At 42.1% G+C, this 19275-nt stretch overlaps 1 protein-coding gene across 2 annotated transcripts in view; it reads left to right on the top strand.

Annotated features, from left to right (window-relative positions):
- The window catches only part of ANKS6 (ankyrin repeat and sterile alpha motif domain containing 6), an 87000-nt gene that overhangs the window by 61765 nt on the left and 5960 nt on the right, over positions 1-19275 (top strand). For both annotated transcript variants that reach the window (XM_074945098.1, XM_074945099.1), the window contains exons 14-16: positions 2800-2867; positions 6794-6910; positions 12626-12722. In XM_074945098.1, the coding sequence (XP_074801199.1) occupies positions 2800-2867; positions 6794-6910; positions 12626-12722 (282 nt within the window). The remainder of the gene's footprint in view (positions 1-2799; positions 2868-6793; positions 6911-12625; positions 12723-19275) is intronic.

Genomic DNA, 19275 nt, shown 5'->3' with positions numbered 1-19275 from the left:
CTGGAGTGGAGTGGGGATGGGAAGAGGTGGGCCTGGAGTGGAGTGGGGATGGGAAGAGGTGGGCCTGGAGCATCCCCCAGCAAAGTCAGCGCCTGTTCTTCTCCAGGTAAGCTGCCACTGCTGCTGCGAAGGTGCTTCCTAGTGTCCTTGCCTGCAGCGGGCTGTGCCTGTGTGGGGTAAGCCAGGGGCACTTCCCAACCACAGTACAGTACAGTAGTGTACAGTATATAATGCCTTTTGTCTGCCCCCAAAAATTTCCTTGGAACCTAACCCCCCGCATTTATATCAAATCTTATGGGAAAATTGGATTCATTTAACATTGTTTCACTTAAAATTACATTTTTCGGGAATATAACTACAACTTTAAGTGAGGAGTTACTGTATGTTCAAGTCTTTGCTTGCATTTCCAAAACGTTATTTGGAAGCTCTCTGTCTTATGACTCAGACTTTCCCTGTTCAGAGTTTAAGCAGACTATAAATGGCAGGATCAGGTGCGGAGCTTTTCTCTATAGTTCCCTAACAAGCTGACAAGCCTCTTGTCACAGCAGGACATGAATAAGCAGTGCAGATTGTTGCTTTGAAGCTAATCTTCTATTTCCTGTGCATACAAGGGTAAACTAGTCACATTCATTCACATAAGGCAATTAGCCGGCAGTTCATTATAGCATAGACAATTAAGTTGAAGAGAATATAGATAATACGATTAGTTTTATGTAGTATCTTACATCTTTGATTTTAAGGTTAACTGACCCATTCACATGCATTTTATAAAGCAGTTAAGACATGAAAGGGAATTAGCATCTATAAACTAACCTGGTTACATTGTTAAACTTCTAACAAGATACAGGTAAACACAGACAAATACACTTAGCATCTACCCTTGATTTCTATTGCTGCAAATAAATGGGTTCATGATTACTGGTCTAGAGCATCTCTTTGAAATTCATATACAAGTACATTGTCTTGATAACATTTCAGAGCCTCTTGTTAAGTTGTTATGGGTCATACCCAAGTTGACCCGTCTGTCAATGTCACAAGGGCGTATTGCAGAATTCCCAAAGATGAAGGAATAAGCACCATTTAAACTATGCTAGGATATGGCTGGAGAAGTGTAAAAATGAAATATAAAGATTATACTTATTTCTGTTGCCCTACTGTCAAGGTTCCTTTCCCACTCTGAACTCTAGGGTACAGATGTGGAGACCTGCAAGAAAGACCCCCTAAGCTTATTCTTACCAGCTTAGGTTAAAAACTTCCTCAGGGTACAAACTTTGCCTTGTCCTTGAATCCTATGCTGCCACCACCAAGCGTGTTAAACAAAGAACAGGGAAAGAGCCCACTTGGAGACGTCTTCCCCCCCAAAATATTCCCCCAAGCCCTACACCCCCTTTCCTGGGGAAGGCTTGATAAAAATCCTCACCAATTTGCATAGGTGAACACAGACCTAAACCCATGGATCTTAAGAACAATGAAAAAGCAATCAGGATCTTAAAAGAAGAATTTTAATTAAAGAAAAAGTAAAAGAATCACCTCTGTAAAATCAGGATGGTAAATACCTTACAGGGTAATCAGATTCAAAACATAGAGAATCCCTCTAGACAAAACCTTAAGTTACAAAAAGACACAAAAACAGGAATATACATTCCATTCAGCACAGCTTATTTACCAGCCATTTAAACAAAAGGAAATCTAATGCATTTCTAGCTAGATTACTTACTAACTTAACAGAAGTTCTGACGAGCATTCCTGACCTGGTCCCGGCAAAAGCATCACGCAGACAGACAGACCCTTTGTTCCCCGCCGCTCCAGCTTTGAAAGTATCTTGTCTCCTCATTGGTCATTTTGGTCAGGTGCCAGCGAGGTTATCCTAGCTCCTTAACCCTTTACAGGTGAAAGGGTTTTGCCTCTGGCCAGGAGGGATTTTATAGTTCTGTATACAGAAAGGTGGTTACCCTTCCCTTTATATTTATGTCACCTACAAAATATACACACCGGTCAATACAATTTTTTTTATCACATTCCCCCTTACAGTTAAAAGGGAACATCACAGATCATACCCCAGTCTAAGATCATGCCCCAGTCTCTCTCTGTGTGGAAACCAGTTTTGTGAACCCTTATCAATTCATGATGATTAGATTGCTTAGATAGAATACCTGAAGAAAAAAAGAGACCATTCTAAAGGATAGTTTTCAATATGTTGAACTTAGAAATAAATGTAACATTAAAAGCGGCTTCATGGGGCAGGATGCGGTGAGAGAGAAGAAAAGTAGGATGGATATGGGGTATCATAACCATAAAGGCCTCTTTTGTACCCCTTTCACCCCGCCACCTCCAGCCAGTATGAGCTTTCTGTATTTTGTGGTTTGAATGACCCATCCCTCCCTGTTTTGTGACCGGCCTGTAGTGATGGGAAAAATAGCTGAAGTGATTGAACTTCCACACAGGTTATTGGAACCTTAGTTCAAAGAGACAGAGAAATCGTAGTCATCCAGGCTTTGGGGCTTACTTCCAATTTCCCTCATAACATAATTGCATGTAAAATGTAGTTAAAGGTAAGACTAGATGTCTAACAAGTACAGTTTGGTATAGTAGGTCATGGGAGTGAGATGTATTTGCTCCTACAGTATATACATGGAATAAAGACAATCTTGTTTTGCAATTTTATATGAGTGGGTTCCTGGAATGTTTGTTTTACTTATCTGTATATCTTCATTAATTAAAGTTCGATATATTTCCCCCACAGGTTACCAAAATTGAATTGTTTTAAACATTGTTTCTTTTTCTTTTCTGTTATTAAAGATGAGCTGACTAGTATCCTTAAAAAATTGTCACTTGAGAAATATCAGCCTATTTTTGAAGAACAGGAGGTAAGTCAGCTTTTTATTTTTGTTTTTTAAGTTTTAAGTGTTTCACTATTTTATTTCAGCATTTTAGCATGAATAATCTATTTATCTGTTTAAAACCTGTATTTTATTATCCAAGTAAAATCATGGCTCTGTGTTCACTACAGCTGTGCAGTTTGCAGCACAATTTACTCTTTGCTGCAGAATTGTTATCTAAAAATCTCAATTTTCATTCAAAAAAAAGACCTGGATTCTTTCAGGTATTTCTGGTGGCAGCAATAACCCGGAAAACGTGAACTGAATTTTAACAGATATAGTGATAAGTCTGCATAATCAGGAAGACAGCATGAAACAACAAATCTGAGAGGTGTGAGCTACTCCCTTCATCTCAGTCAGGTCTCCCTGGATTCTGTCATCCTGTGGCTGTGGAATGTGACATTTTCCCAGAATGCCATAAAATTCAACATGTTTGCCACTGACTCTGCCATAGTACCACAAACCAGATGTCCAACTTTTTTTTTTGTCTGGCACCTGTGAGCAGCTCTCTCTTCCTGTGTATCTCTCCACACAATGGCATTAATTAGGTTATACGCTATATTCCTCTACACAGCTCCACAAAACCAAAGGTGGAATCCAGTGTACAACCAGAAGAGCCAGCAGTGTAGAGAGAACAGTGCTTGGGGAAGCCAAGAAGATGAGCCACTGAAGTGGGCTACTATCTCCTCCTTTTCCTGAACAGATGAGGGATAGGGTGTTTGAACTGGATCATGCAGACAGCGCTGTGGCAGCTGAAGAACTGGGCTGCATGGAGAATTCCCAAAAACCGTCGTTGAAAATAATCATCACATTTTTTTCATCAATGAGTATTTTCCACTCTGAGTCAAAATTGTGTGCTTGTTTGTAGACGGATAGAGGATGAGAATGAAGAGTACTTCATGGACATACAATAAATTAACATTGCCACAGAATGTCTGGGTGCAAGTAGAAGAATTTGGCCCCATTGTACCACAGAGTGTTCAGGGCCACGGTAAAGGTTATTCAGGTCAGCCACAAAATATTGGGCTTGAATAATATTCACCTACATAATAGGGAAGATAATTGCCTCCACTGTAAGAATCACTGGGTGAAACGCCATGTTGTGTGTTATATAACACATCAGACTAGATGATCATAATGGTCCCTTCTGGTCTTAAAATGTCTGATCTGAATTTTCAGTAGTGACTCAGTATGTTAGGTGCCACAATTTCTGGATACCAAACTGAGACACCTTACATGGGCCTAATTTGCAGAAAATGCTGAACACCCAGCTTCTGAAAATTAGGTTCCAAAAACAATTCTGTCCATGACAGTTTGAAAAGCTTATGTTTATTTAATCCAGACCTGAAGAAGAGCTCTGTGTAAGCTTAAAAGCTTGCCTCTTTCACCAATAGAAGTTGGTCCAATAAAAGCTATTACCTCACCCACCTTGTCTCTCTAATATCCTGGGACCAACACACATACAACACCACTGTGAACAAAGGTTTATTGTAACAGACAAGGGTGTTGAGCTAGGCGCAAGCTAAAAAAAAGTTATTTTGAGAAGTGCAAAAACAGACTATATATTATGGGCAGAAAGGCCCCCTTACACTTCTTTCCACAGCCGCAATTCTATACACACTTGAACACATGCATTTAAGTTTGCACACATGAGCAGGCTCACTGAATGGGTCTATTCATGTGCATAAAGGCAATCATGTATTTTCAGGGTCAGTGCCCAAAAATGTAAGTGAATTTTTTTGAGCATTATACTTTGCTGTGAGCGTCTAAAGTTAAAGAAGGAAGAGAAATAGCATGTGGCATTTTGGGTTTTGTGGAACATATTTTGCTATAATATAAATCTGTTTTTTTTTCTCCTAGGGAAATTTTGGTTTGTTTTATCCAATTATTTAATGAAAAGGAAAGCTGTGCTCTGCAAGTCTGAGAATAAAGTGATAAATAGGAAAAAACAGCACCAGTGTTTCAAAAAAATCAATGAAGAAAGAATATTAATTATAAAATATGCATATGCATATGCTATGTATGTAGAGGTCATAATGTGAAAAATGGAAAACTCATTTTATCACATGCTTATAAATGCATCACTTAACTGTATTCCATTTCCCTGGAGCTTTTTCTGAGATTCCATACTCCTCAGCTACTTTAAAGAGCTTCTTTTTTTCCTTAAGCCTCCTCCAAGAGAAATATTTCCTTCTCCCCCATGTCTCAAAATGTGTAATTGTCCCCAAAATTATCTACCCAAAAAACTAGAATTGGCAAGATTTTGTCTTGGGCCAGTAACAGCTTTTCTAGATACATAAAAATGTCATAGCTTTGAAATCCAACATTTCACCAACAAGCAGGACTAGAAATGAGAGTTTTGTACCACTGAGTAGGAGTACTTTTCAGCTTGCCAGTGGGATATATAGCACTTGCTTCTAGCCCTAGGAGGGCCTGATGTAATGGATTTTAAAGCTGTGGTGGTTTTATGTTTAGTTTTTCTATTTTAGTTCATTTTAGAAAGTATTTAGCATTTATTACCTTTAATGTTTCCCTCCTTAGGAGTCTTGCACAGTTTGATACATGATTACCAAGACATCTGCCTTTACGGGTAGAAGGCTGTAAGACATAGTCCCAATTAAAACTCTATAAAATAGTCCTTAAATTCGTTTTTCTGCAATATGTATATAGAGTACATGATGGTATGATATAATATAAATGTTAGCAGCATTTTATTGTTCTATTAAAATGAGATTGATAGCTAAGAGAGTGATAGAGAGAGATAAGGTGATGATGTCACTAGATATGACCCCATGCAGGACACAATGTGGTATCTGATGTGATGATGTGTCCTAAACCAGTCCCCTAATCTGGGATCTAATCTAATACCTTCTTCCACCTGACACTAAATTGGAAGGCCTGCCATACCAAGGGAGCAAAACCACCAGGCTTTGGTTTATGGCCCAGAACTGATAAAATCACTGACTAATTAATGGTGCCACCCCAAGAAATTATGAGGAAAAAATAGGTAAAAGCAAGAAGACAACTAAAATATAAAAAGAGAGGTGTTTTAAGATACTTGCAAAAAGACCTGTTAAGGACATTTGTAAATGTGAATGTTAAATTAAAAACTCCTCTGTTTTTCCCCATATAATAATTGGAGAGTTGTAAAAGAACTACATATTTATAATGATGCACTATAATAATCTGAGATACACGTTATATATTTTAATTGTTTTTATTTAGGAAGAAAATTAGATTTTTTTTTATTTAAAAATAAACAGAATTGATCATAATATAGAACTCATGAACTGGAGTAACTGTAATTGTGGGAAATAGATATCCAGTGACGGTTTAATAAGTAGAAGGACTTCCAGTCATATCTTTAGAAAATTTTAGGCAGTTATAACTAAACTTTATACAGCACTCTGTGGCTTCAAATTGTGGTACAAGCTTTAACAATGCCTGTAACATCCCCGTGAGACTGGTAGGTCATGGGTTCTGCACACCCAACTGTAAAAACTGAGGTTTAGCGCAACCTACTCAAGGGCACCCAGTGTAACAGGGCAGAGCAAGGATTAAGAATGGGGATATCCTTGATACCAGACCTGTATTCAGCCATTCTGAGGTTATGAATTACACATGTGTGACAACGAGGCGTATATCCATGCCAAAAGGAGAGCATTGTGATATGAGAAATAGCTCACCCAATCACTGCCTTTGCTTTACAGCTAATTTGAATGCAACAATTCCATTGGTTGTATGGAGACTGCACAGATGATGGATTTCCTGGCCCAATTGCCACGCCTGTTTGACAACATGGGGTTTTTGCTTCTAGTATATAAATAACATAAAATAAGTTCATAGAGTTAGATATATATGAGAGAGAACCAGTCTGCACAGTAAATGTATACCTGTGTATCTTTTTTCCAAAGGTGGATATGGAAGCCTTCCTCACACTTACTGATGGTGATTTGAAAGAGCTGGGTATTAAAACTGATGGATCAAGGCAGCAAATTCTAGCAGCTATTTCTGAACTGAATGCAGGAAAGGTAGGTATGGTTTGAAATAAGAAAACTGATAAACTAATTTTTCAGATTTGCTTGTGTTTCAGATCCAAACAATGGATGTTGAAAAAAAACCTTAGTGTTATAAACAAGCTATTTAATGTAAATTATTCGTGATAAACATTATTATATTTCTTTGATATTTCCGGGCCTCCTCCATTAATTCCTTCCTTGTTCAGTAACTGGACAGTTATTCACTTTTTGTACTCATTCATAATAATAAGAAGCTAGTGGTGATTTAAATATTGGTCATATTACAGCTATTTGGCCTTCAACCATCATGATGTCAAAAAAAATTCTATAATTTATCCTTCCCTAGAATAAAGTTGTGCCTATCAGCCTTTTGGTCTCCTTTCAACTGGACTCATATAGCATTTCTCTCAGGCAGCACAGTTTTGTTGTCTTCTTGTTTGGTATTTACAGTTAGATGGAAATAAGGAGAAAGGCAGAAAAAAGGAGAATTCCCTACAATGGATTTCTTTAGTCACAGACTGTGAGCTGGTGCATCTCTGCAGCTAAGTCTTATGGTTCTTCTCAAGTCTTTCAACTCCAAGTTCCATTCTGTCTTTGATCTTTTATACCAGTCCAGGCATACAGGACATTAAGGGCTTGGCTACACTTACATTTTATAGCACTCTAACTTGCTGGCTCAGGGGTGTGAAAAATCACCCCCCTGAGCACAGCAAGTCAGAGCGCTTTAAAGCATGAGTGTAAACAGGCTCCGAGCACTGGCAGCCACATTCCCAGCGCTCGGAGCTAATCCCCTCGTGGAGGTGGATTACCGGAAAGGTCTCCCAGCGCTTGTGCGCGACCACACTCGCACTTCAAAGCACTGCCACGGGAGCACTCCCGCGACAGCGCTTTGAAGTTTCCAGTGTAGCCATGCCCTTAGACTTTTGATCACATCAACCCCACATTGTGAAAGCACTGTTTGTGGTTCTGTTTCAGGAGTGCTCTCTAGCTGTAGCTATGTGTAGTGAGGTCAAGACTCGCCAGCACGGCGCCTCCTGCTGGTCATCTTGGGAATTGCTCAACTCCAGCTCCAGAGCACCTCCTGATAGCCGGTGTCTCGCCTGCCACAGGCCCCTGTGTCCCTTCTGGACCCCGGTGCCCCTTTACTTTGGGATTCTGCCCCCAGCAGTACCCCCTTATTCTGGGTTTCCAGGGGAACCCCCAGTCATCTAAACCCAGCTCACCTCAGAGGCTACTGCCAGTCGTCATCTAGCCCCCGTTCACTGGGGCAGACTGCAGTGTAATGGCCACTCATCATTGGCAAGGTGGGTTGGACCAGCTGCCTCTGCCTAACCCCGGGCTGCACCTCTGCAACCCCAGTACCTGCTTTGGCCTTTAGAAGGGCCTCAGCCTGGGGATTTGCCAGGCCTGAGCTCCCCAGCTCCTCTTGCCTTTCCCCAGCACTGCTCTACCTCTGGTACCCTGAGCTCCCAGACAGCCAGGTCCTTCTCTCTCCACTGCTAGAGAGAAAGTGACCCAGCTCTTCCCTGAGCCCTTATAACAGGACCAGGTGTGGCCTGACTGGGGCATGGCCCCAGCTGTGGCTGCTTCCCCAATCAGCCTAGCCTTTCTTTACCCAAGCGGGGTAACTTCCCTGCTACACTATCCTTATGTAAATACTTAAGGTGCCAGTAGACTGTACTGCAAAATATGTAGCCTAGTTTGTAGGTTTTTCATGAACATAAAATTTTTTGTTGTGCACTTGTGACGTTCCCCCCACGTTATCCAGACCAGAAACCTGCTAGGTCACTCCAATCCTTGACTCTGGGAGCCAGCCTTACCCTGCTCTGCTGTGAGAACCCCCACTCCTGGGCTGTTCACACACAGCCTCTAGCATGTAAGCTGCTCCTTGCATTGTGCAACCAAATAACACTAGCCAGTAACGCCGGTCCCAGACACAACCCTAGCTAGGAACCTCCATCTTACAGTGTCCAGTTATGCCCGCTGGACGCTACAAGCTTATATGGGTTCATCAATTTAACAAAGAAATTGATATGTACCAGGCTTGTTATCCCAAGGAGAGTCTCTGACACACTTCAAACCAAAACACATACTTTATTCAGGTAGAATAAAGAAACAGATTTATTCACTACAAAGATAAATTTTAAGTGATTATAAGTCAAAGCATAATAAGTCAGATTTGGTCAAATGAAATAAAAGCAAAACACATTCTAAGCTGATCTTAACACTTTCAGTGCCCTTACAAACTTAGATGCTTCTCACCACAGGCTGGCTGGTTGCTCTTCAGCCAAGCTCTCTCCTTTGATCAGCGCTTCAGTTGCTTGGTGTGGTGTCTGTAGATATAGGTGGAGGAGAGAGAGAGCGCGTGGCAAATGTCTCTTCTCTTTTATCATGTCCTTTCTTCCCTCTTGGCTTTGCCTCCCTCCCCCTCCTTAATCACTGACAACACCTCTCCTGCCCCTGCACTTGAGGGCATGTTGTCTTCTGCTGGAAAGGAGCTAGTCTCAGTCCCTCCCATACTTAGAAGCACACTGCTTCCCTGTGTTACAGGGTCACAGGAATCCTCACCCACCTTAGTGGTTTCTGGGATCCCCTGCCCCTTCTCTGGGACACATTGCTCTATGCTCCCTAGAGCCCGTTTTGCCTCTGGTTCAGCTGCAACCTGCTGGCAGCTAACAACCTGGACAGTTCTCTCCCGGGCAGGCACTACACCCCCATCCCTTCCTGATGTGGTGTTGCCTCCAGCTGCAGTGCAGGAGTGGTCTCAACCAGCCTCCCACCTGGGAGCATGTGGCTTCCCCCAGCTGCAGAAGAATCAAGGAGACTCTCCCATTCTCTCATCAGTTCCCGAGACCTTGCCCTTTCCTTCAGGGTTCAAGCATAACACTCCCTCTTGCTGCAGGCAAATACTTTAACCTGAGCTACACAGAAAAAATCATTACCAAGGAGCAGGTTGACTAGGAGGCATTCCATTATCCCCACAGTCAAAACACTTCCCAAATCTTCCCAGAACATATGGATTTTAGCTAGTGGTATGAGGAATCGGCTTTCGCCCACCCCCACAATCTCTGCCATTTGGCCAGGCAACATACTGGCCTTTGGGACCACACTCTGCTTAACCAGAGAGATCTGGGCCCCTGTATCCCTCTGCCCCAAGTACTCCCTGCCATTAATTTTGACAGCCTTAACATGCCCCATATCTGGTTCTGCAGAAGCTAACCTCACAGAACCAATATGGTAGGGTTCAATTGCTTGGGGGGTTTCTGTGTTAAGGACAGCAGAACTAACATGAGCTATTGGTTGCCTGCTTCCTCCTAGCCCAGGGCATTTATTCCTTAGGTGATCAGTGGAATTACACTGATAGCACCTTTTGGGCTCTTCTGCTTTTACAAGAGATTTGGAATGAGAGTTACCGGTAGAGGAATGTTTTTGCGTAAGAGAATGTTTAGGCTCCCAACCCCCTTCTCTCTTCCCAGGGATCCTCCCTTCCCACCAGTTTGAAACCCCTCTTTCTGTGGCCTGCCCCCAGTAGATGCCTGATTCTGTTTGAAGGCATCAGCTAAAAAAGCCATCCCATCCACAGACTTTACATCGTTGTCCCAAAGACACTGCTTTACATCAGCCTTACATACGCTTAGGAAATGCTCTTTAGCAACAAGATCCAACATTTTCTCAAAACTTGCCACCTCTTTGTCCCTCACCCATGTGGGGGAAAGTATTGTTGACCTGACCCCATCCCACTCTGTGACAAGATCTATGCAGTATATGCAGCATAGGCAAGAGCAGTAACGCAAGAGGCCTACAGGCCTGCATCCTGTAAAACTTAGCTTAAGCTAAGAGCATTTGCATATGCTGGGCCAGTGGTATTTTGACCCAGATAACGAACTAGGCCAACCTCTAGCCTAGCTCAAGTCCCTAGCTGTCCATTATATGCAAACTCCCCCCCCCACCCCCCAAACCTGCAAAAGCCCCAAAACAAAACGCTGCCATAAGCAAACGGCAGATCTTGATAGTAACGAAGTGCGTCAGCAAGGTGCTAATTATGAAACTGATTACTTTGGCTCCTTATAAGGCTTTATTAACAATGCTTGAGTGATAAAAAAATTAAGGAAATGTATCATTTGACTTGAATGTAAAAAAACTATATAAGACTGGTATTATTAGTGGCAGGACAGAGAGAGACCAGGGTGGCATCTGCGTGTGACCATCTCTGTCTCCTTCTCCCTGCATGCTGGTATTCAATAAAAGGACCTCAGACTGTTTGAACCAAACAGATGGTGTGACTCGTTTTCCACAACACCCATTTTCCCAACAAATCTTTCATTTTGTTTACATATTCCCGATTACTCATACCAATATCCCTCTTAAGATTCTTAAATTTAACTCTATATGGTTCAGGGGTAATCTGAAAACTTCGCAAAACAGTATTTTTAAATTTACAATATCTAAAGCATCTTCAGTAGGAATTCCATTGAATACATTTCGAGCTTTATCAGTTAATTTCACAATCAGGGTAGAAACTCTCTTATTATCAGGGATTTCATGTATTACACACAGCCTTTTGTAGGTAGTCAGATATTCAGCAATATCATCCTCTTCACTGTATGTAGGACATAAGTGTTCCCATTTGTGGATTTTTGGAGCGATGGGAGTCGTTGGGGTTGGGGGGTTCTGGTTCTGCTTCTCTAGAAGGTCCAGTTGGTGTTTTTGCTCTCTTTCCCTCTCTCTTTTTCTTCCATGGCCCTTCTGTGTGCAGCCTCCTCTCTGGCTGCCTCCCTGGCTGCTTCTTTTTCCTTTTCTTCTCTCTCTCTCTTTTTCCTTTATCTCCAGTTCTTTCATTTGCAATAATCTCTGGTGCTCCCTCTCCTTTTCTGCAATCTGCAGCCTAAAAAGCTCCAACTTCCCAATCGCTTCATTGCTTTCACTCATTTTCCTGCTTTTCTGTTCCTACTTCCCTTTCCTGAAATAAGCAAATAGAAAATAACAAAACTGTGACCTCCCCCTGACTGTTCTTACCCACTGCACTTAAGACTCACTTAAAATCACAAATATCAGTGTTTAAAGTGTGAACTTCACTTGGAGTAACAAGCTGCACATACACCCTGCTCACTGCGCCACTGTGACGTTCCCCTGTGGTGTTATCCAGACTGGTGATCTGCTAGGTCACTCCAATCCTTGACTCTGGGAGCCAGCCTTGCCCTGCTCTGCTGTGAGAACCCCCACTCCTGGGCTGTTCACTCACAGCCTCTGGCATGTAAGCTGCTGCCAGCTACTTGCAACCGAATATCACTAGCCAATATCTCTGGTCCCAGACACAACCCTGGGAATCTCCAGCTTGCAGCGTCCATGGAATGTAGGGCTAGAAGAACATGTTTGCACTTCTATCTACCAGCTATTCCCAATAGATTCCATGGCCATGAGGCTGGGCACACAATGTCTACAGTACGGGTCTGTGAAGGCAAAGTAAGGAAACAGAATTTCTTTTTTTTGTTTTCAATCCAAGTAAATCTGAATTGTATAATTTCCAAAATTAAGAAAATAAAATAAAAACAATTAAATATATATTGCTTTGTGTTTGCAGAGCATAAGTTTTGATTATGTTCAATTCATATAATAATTGCTTTCCAGGATAGACACAAATTTTCATATTTATGTTTAACCCTTATAAATGTATTATCGAATGAGAAATTTAAGAATACCTTTTTTGTTTGTCTGTTTCTTTTACAGGGACGAGAGAGGCAGATTTTACAAGAAACTATACACAATTTCCACTCTTCCTTTGAGAGTAGTGTTAGTAATACCAGACCTCCTGGCAATTCTCAGTGTAAGTATTATTCATATGTTGTTGGATCAACTTCAAGCAATTTTTCTTAAATCAGGGTAAAGTACAATATATGCAAACATGCTATGTGTTGGTTTAAAGATTCCTGCATTTCTGTCTCTTTCAGACTGTAGTGAAGATTTCAAAGTAAAAAGGCAGAAAGTTTTTAAGATTTTTGTATAGGGATAGTATTTATGTGTTTCAAACACATTAGTGTGTATTTGGTTAATTCAGAACTTTTTAAATGGACAATGCATTGCATTTTACATTGAAAGCCACTGGGGGGGGGCATGTTTTTCATATGAGGTAGGTCTCAACTGCATAATGAGATAGCTAGGGTTGCTCCTTGTCTAACCCTAGAAGCAGACCAATTTCTCGCCTCTTATGGTCATCAAATAGGCTACTTAGTGGAGTAATGGCTACTGTACTTGTTGCGCTGCATTTTTGCAGTACATGAACATCAGTGCTGAGCCCTGCCTCTTACATTCTGGATGGAAAGAGGAGGAGATCATTTGGACGTTGCTAGTGAGTGTCTCAAGACCCACATGGAGAAACTCTGCTTTCTGTAAATTCACGGTTACAGAAACTTTTGGAAGACTGACAATTACTTCACCTCCAGCCAAGGCTAACTGGCCTTATGCAGTTTCTCCTGCTGGGGGTCTTTATGATGGTATAACAGCTCTCTGATCCTTCTATGGCTGCAGAGTCTGCAAATATCCAGGATCCCATGGCAGATTTGCAGTGTAGGTCTGTCCCAAGCAGTAGAATCAGTTATTTTGCCAAATGTAGGAAATAACGAATTCCATTATTTTTCCATGCCCCCAAACCCCTTGTACTGGCCATGAGCAACTTCTGTCACTTGAATGACAATTGGACCCTCTGTATAGGATAGTAACCTCTAGTTCCTCTACCTGAGGGCAGTTCAGGCTCCCAGTTTAGCAATTCAGCAACTTGACTCAGCTGGCTCTCTGTCATAGACGTTATAGTTTTCTGGGGCGATTGCTTTTAGTTGGTGTAGCTGCAAGGTTGCTGTTTTAGTTAGGACAGTGGTAACAATTTCCCCACAAATCCTGGAAAAACAGCCTCCCAAATACACTAATGAAATCAAAACAGTGAGAGAGACATTACTATTACCTAACTGCGCGTATGCTGCCCCCTTGTTACCATCATCCCCAGATGTGAGGCTGGTGAACAGTGTAGAACACAACACATGCAGCGGAAAAGTATGCATTTCTCCTGCCAACAAGGTCCCAGCCAGATGCAGAGATGCGTTTCTGGCTGTTCTGCCTGTACAGGGTTGGGAGACAGGGGCAAGGCCTGCTCCAGGCAGTGTTTCTGAGCCTGGATTCTTACTTTAAGAGGGAAATGAATGGTATTCATTGGCCTACAGACATTTACCATGCTATGTACCATGTGTTCCCCTTCAGCTGATTGAAATGCACCTTGCATCTACTCACAAAACTGCTTCAGTCGTCTATTGGTCATACTAAGTAATGTTCAAAGTAGATTTTGCTTTTGCTGGTCTAAATAATGACTGAGTCTCAATCATTCCAGCCTTGATAAATTAAATGATAATGTGGATGGTGCCTCATTATGTACCTCAACACAGGTACAAATAGTCCTCCCACTGCCTTTTGTTGTGTACTAGTGTAACAATGCAGCCTCTGGAGGGACACAACTGAGAGTATCCATTCAGGACAAATTGCTTAGAACAGGGCAGACACAGCCCACGGCTGGGGTTCTTTGCACACCAAACCAGCCAAACAGAGAGGACTTCGGTTTTACCCACTAGCTAACCAGAAGTCATACAAGCAATTCCCTTAGACACTCCAGTTTCCCAGTGTCACCACCAGCACTGCTCATTATGGGGATGAATGGTTATGAAAACCAATATCCCCATAAAAGAAGAAAGGTTCTCCTGATCCCAAAGGACCAAGGCCCAGACCCAGGTCAATATACAAGTCAGATCTTACCCAGAAATCGTGCTGTTGCCAATCCTTTAGAATCTAAAATCTAAAGGTTTATTCATAAAAAGAAATAAAGATGAGAGCTAAAATTGGTTATATGGAATCAATTACATACAGTAATGGCACAGTTCTTGGCTTGGAATAACTGTGCGTATGCTGCCCCCATGTTACCATCATCCCCAGATGTGAGACTGGTGAACAGTGTAGAACACAACACATGCAGCGGAAAAGTATGTATTTCTCCTGCCAACAAGGTCCCAGCCAGATGCAGAGATGCATTCAGGCTTGTAGCAGTGATGGAATAAACTACAGGTTCAAATCAAAATCTAGTCTCTGGAGTACATCCACAGCTTGGATGGGTCATTCAGTCCTTTGTTCAGAGCTTCAGTGTAGCAAAGTTCCTCCAGAGGTAAGAAGCAGGATTGAAGACAAAATGGAGGGGTTTCCAGGACCTTTTATGTCCTCTGCCATATGGAAGGACACCCCTTTGTTCTTACTGAGGAAAATCACAGCAGCAAGATGGAGTTTGGAGTCACATGGGCAAGTCACATGTTTATGCATGACTCAGTTCTTTACACGGAGCGCAACCGTTGCTCACATGCTACCTTGAACGTTCCCAGGAAGACTTTTCATGTGAATTGGAGTCTCCCAAGGTCCATTGTCAGTTAAGTGTTTTTTGATTAGGCACTTAATCTGCAAATTCCTTTCTCAAGAAGCTGACCAAATGCTTCACTAATGCTACTTGGAATCAAACACATTGAGATACAAGTACATAGCCAATATTCATAACTTTAACTACAAAAATGATACACACATACAGACAGCATAATCATAACCAGCAAATTGCAACCTTTCTATAGACACCTTACTGGACCTCCTTTGTACAAGATTTGGTGCAACTATAGGACCTTGGTTGCAACAATGATCTATATTGGTCACAGTTCATGTCAATAACGTCACAACTAGTGATTGCTGAGGTAGTCTGTCTGGTCCGTTTTCTACACTCCACTACACAAGGGTCAACTTGCCCAAAAGCTTCTTTTTCAGTACAAATATCACTGAAAACATGAGGGAGCTAAGTTTCCATTTTCAGAATAGAGAATTTTTGGTGATATACCCGTGGCAACTTCTGGATAACTTTATTATCAACATCTCAGGCATGAAAAGCATCTTATGAGCATAGTGCCAGATGGGTAGAGGCTGATGTTTGGATTCTGATATGGAGTGAGCTGGAGATTCAGGCAGAGCGGAGTGACTGCAGAAGAAACACTTGGGTATATAGCCTTACCAAATGGCCAGTATTTGACCAGCCTGGCTGCTATTTATGGATTTGCCAGTTGCCAGAAAAATAATTTAATCTGCCAGGTTTTTTTTTTTTTTACATAGGTTTAAAGATTTTCATTATTATGACAATACACTGGGATATCTAATGTTAAAAGTTTCTGTGTCCAGCTCAAGATGTTGCAGTGTTCCCACTTCCGTAGTATAAACAATAACAGATCAAAAACTGTTGAAAATACAGCAGCTGTCTGTCTAAAAACATGCAAGCACATTGTGGTCATGTGTGAGAGAGGATTTGAGTCACGTGAGAGTGATAACATTGCACATCTCCTTGATCTTATCTATACGTGTTATCTCTCTAGATACTATAAGTGGCTGTTCAAGGGACGAAGGGTTGCTGAGTTGCCTTATGGTTGGTGGTTGAGGTTGCTGTGGGCTTGCCTTGGGGAGTTGAGGGGGGTGCCAGGGTTTTTTTCCATTTCAGAGGTGGTAAACCTAGGGTATATCATCATATTTAGGTCTTGTGATGGGGTATACCCGGTGCCTTGAGGCTCCCTGCTGGAGGCCTCGTGGTCCTACCACACCCCGCCCCAGAAAAGAAGCAGAGAAGGTGGGTCCTCCAGGCCTGCCTAGAAAGCCTGCAGGGAAGCAGCCAATCTGAGTCCAGTAGGCTCAGTTAAAAGTCACTGCAGGGCCTAAGCAGGTCAGTTCCTGGCTGGCACCAGAGGAGTAAAGACGGATGCTCCTTGCTGGAGCTCAAGGGAGAACCAGCAGACGGGTTCTGGTGGCATTGGCATTTGGTGAGTAAGGAGAAGAGTTGAGAACTTCAGCCCTGAGTTAAGAGTGAAGCGAAAGGGGGTAAGTGGAAAGTGGCCCAGGGAATAGCAGCAGCAACTATTGGAGGAAGCAGTACGTGGCTGCTGTCTGTAGGATCCCTGGGTTGGGACCTGGATTAGTGGGTGGGCCCAGGTCCCCTCAGTGGCCAGTGGCGAAGTGGCCTAAGCCCCAAGGAAGGGATAAGACTCTGCATTAAAAGCCCAAGAAAGGGGCTGGGAGTTTAAACAGGCCCAGGGACAGGGCTGAAGCTCCTGAAGAGGTCTAACCATTGGTTGTAACTTTGTTACTCCAGAAGGAGTTCCTTCATGCAGTGGACTGTTTGTGATTTGGCCGGAGGGCTGAGCCACTGAAGACCCACCTGACAAGGCCTAGAGCTGATGGGAGGTGCTCATGAGAGGTGAGCACGTCCTGTCACACGTCTCCAAGCAACTTGCTGAGCCAGATTGGACTGGAAATCTGTGTTGGCAGAAAATTAAAACTTTAAAAGTCCTTTTGAAGAAAACAAATGTAATAATGAAAAGTATAGGGTTACATGAAACACTACAAGGAGTTGGCCAACAGTTGCTGTTGAACAATCAACCAACAAGATGCCGGTGGCTAGATCCCCTGGGAGGAGTGGAGGCTGCAAACAGCCAGGGGATCAGGGATCCAAAACTGCTAGTCTTGCAGGTCCTCTTTGGGGAAGAGAGGCCAGGAAGCAGAGGTGGCTGTGGACTAGTAGCAGAAATATTAGCTATCGAGGAGGAAGACAAATCAGATTGTGAAGGAATCTCTACACTAGGTCAGCAGCTTTGTATGGTAAAATTATTCATTGGACTCTTTTATGCAGCCTCTAAATCGTTGGGAAGTGATTTCTGGGACCTCACAGGCATTAGTGTTTGTAAAAGGATGGGTGTAGGTTCACAAGTGTCCACTTCTCTTCCTACTCTGTCAGTACCAGTGTTGTCAACTCTTGCAATTTTATCATGAGTCTCACAATATTCAGTGTTATTCTTAAAGTCCAACCGTTGGAGTCAGGTGATTATAGGAGAATCTCAGCTTTCATTAAAAAAGTAGGTTTCAGAGTAGCAGCCGTGTTAGTCTGTATCTGCAAAAAGAACAGGAGTACTTGTGGCACCTTAGAGACTAACAAATTTATTAGAGCATAAGCTTTCGTGGGCTACAGCCCACTTCATCGGATGCATAGAATGGAACATATAGTAAGAAGATAGATAGATAGATATATACATACAGAGAAGGTGGAAGTTGCCATACAAACTGTAAGAGGCTAATTAATTCAGATGAGCTATTATCAGCAGGAGAAAAAAACTTTTGTAGTGATAATCAAGATGACCCATTTAGACAGTTGACAAGAAGGTGTGAGGATACTTAACATGGGGAAATAGATTCAATATGTGTAATGACCCAGCCACTCCCAGTCTCTATTCAAACCCAAGTTAATGGTATCTAGTTTGCTTATTAATTCAAGCTCAGCAGTTTCTCATTGGAGTCTGTTTTTGAAGCTTTTCTGTTGCAAAATTGCCACCCTTAAGTCTTTTACTGAGTGGCCAGAGAGGTTGAAGTGTTCTCTACCCGTTTTTGAATGTTATGATTCCTGATGTCAGATTTGTGTCCATTTATTCTTTTGCGTAGAGACTGTCTGGTTTGGCCAATGTACATGGCAGAGGGGCATTGCTGACACATGATGGCATATATCAAAGCAGTAAGTTTCATTGAAACTGGCACAATCCTGCAAAATGTTTGTCTCAACAAATTGGCATTTTCTGCCAAAAATAGTAGTTTCCTGACTCAGAAATGAGAATGCACAGAAAAAGAACACATAATTTGTCATTAAAAAAAATCTCATGACTTTTAAGCCAGTCTCACCCTTTGAGGAGATCTGACTCATAGTTCTGGAATACTTAGGACTGGCAACACTGCAGCACTCAGTGTTGCCCTCTGCCATTCCTCCCTGCTCTCACAACCTCTGCACAAATAAGAACTCTACAGTAATTGTCCTGTTCCAATCCATCCTACCCCAGCCACCCCTATTTGAATCATGGACTGCCATTACCAGTCAGGACTGATCCAAAATGACAGACAGTGTAGGGGAGGAGGATGGATTTAAAAATGTACTCACTGTCTGCAATGTAAAAGAGTTAGCAAAAAACAAAATGTAATTTTAATCCTAGAAAATAAACCATTGTCATTATGACCAAAGCAATTTCATCAGCTTGTATCTGCTGGTATTTGGTTCCTCTGAAGCATGCAGACACAATCACATCTTTGGTTTGCAGGCATGAAGAGCAGCATCATGCTGGCATTTCAAACAGCAACACCCGAGCAATTGCAAGACAGATAATTTTAGACAATTGTAAACACAATTTTGGAAATCTGTTGAGGTGCAACAACCACAAGCAGCCTAGCATAACATTCTGTTTATTTTCCCCTAGACTGCAGCACAGTCTTAAATGGCAATATCAGATAAATGC

Source organism: Natator depressus, chromosome 2 (assembly GCF_965152275.1).
Source record: "Natator depressus isolate rNatDep1 chromosome 2, rNatDep2.hap1, whole genome shotgun sequence".
In the NCBI taxonomy this organism is placed as follows: domain Eukaryota; kingdom Metazoa; phylum Chordata; order Testudines; family Cheloniidae; genus Natator; species Natator depressus.
The sequence above is the reverse complement of the archived record's forward strand: the minus strand, read 5'-3'. Positions and strand labels throughout refer to the sequence as shown.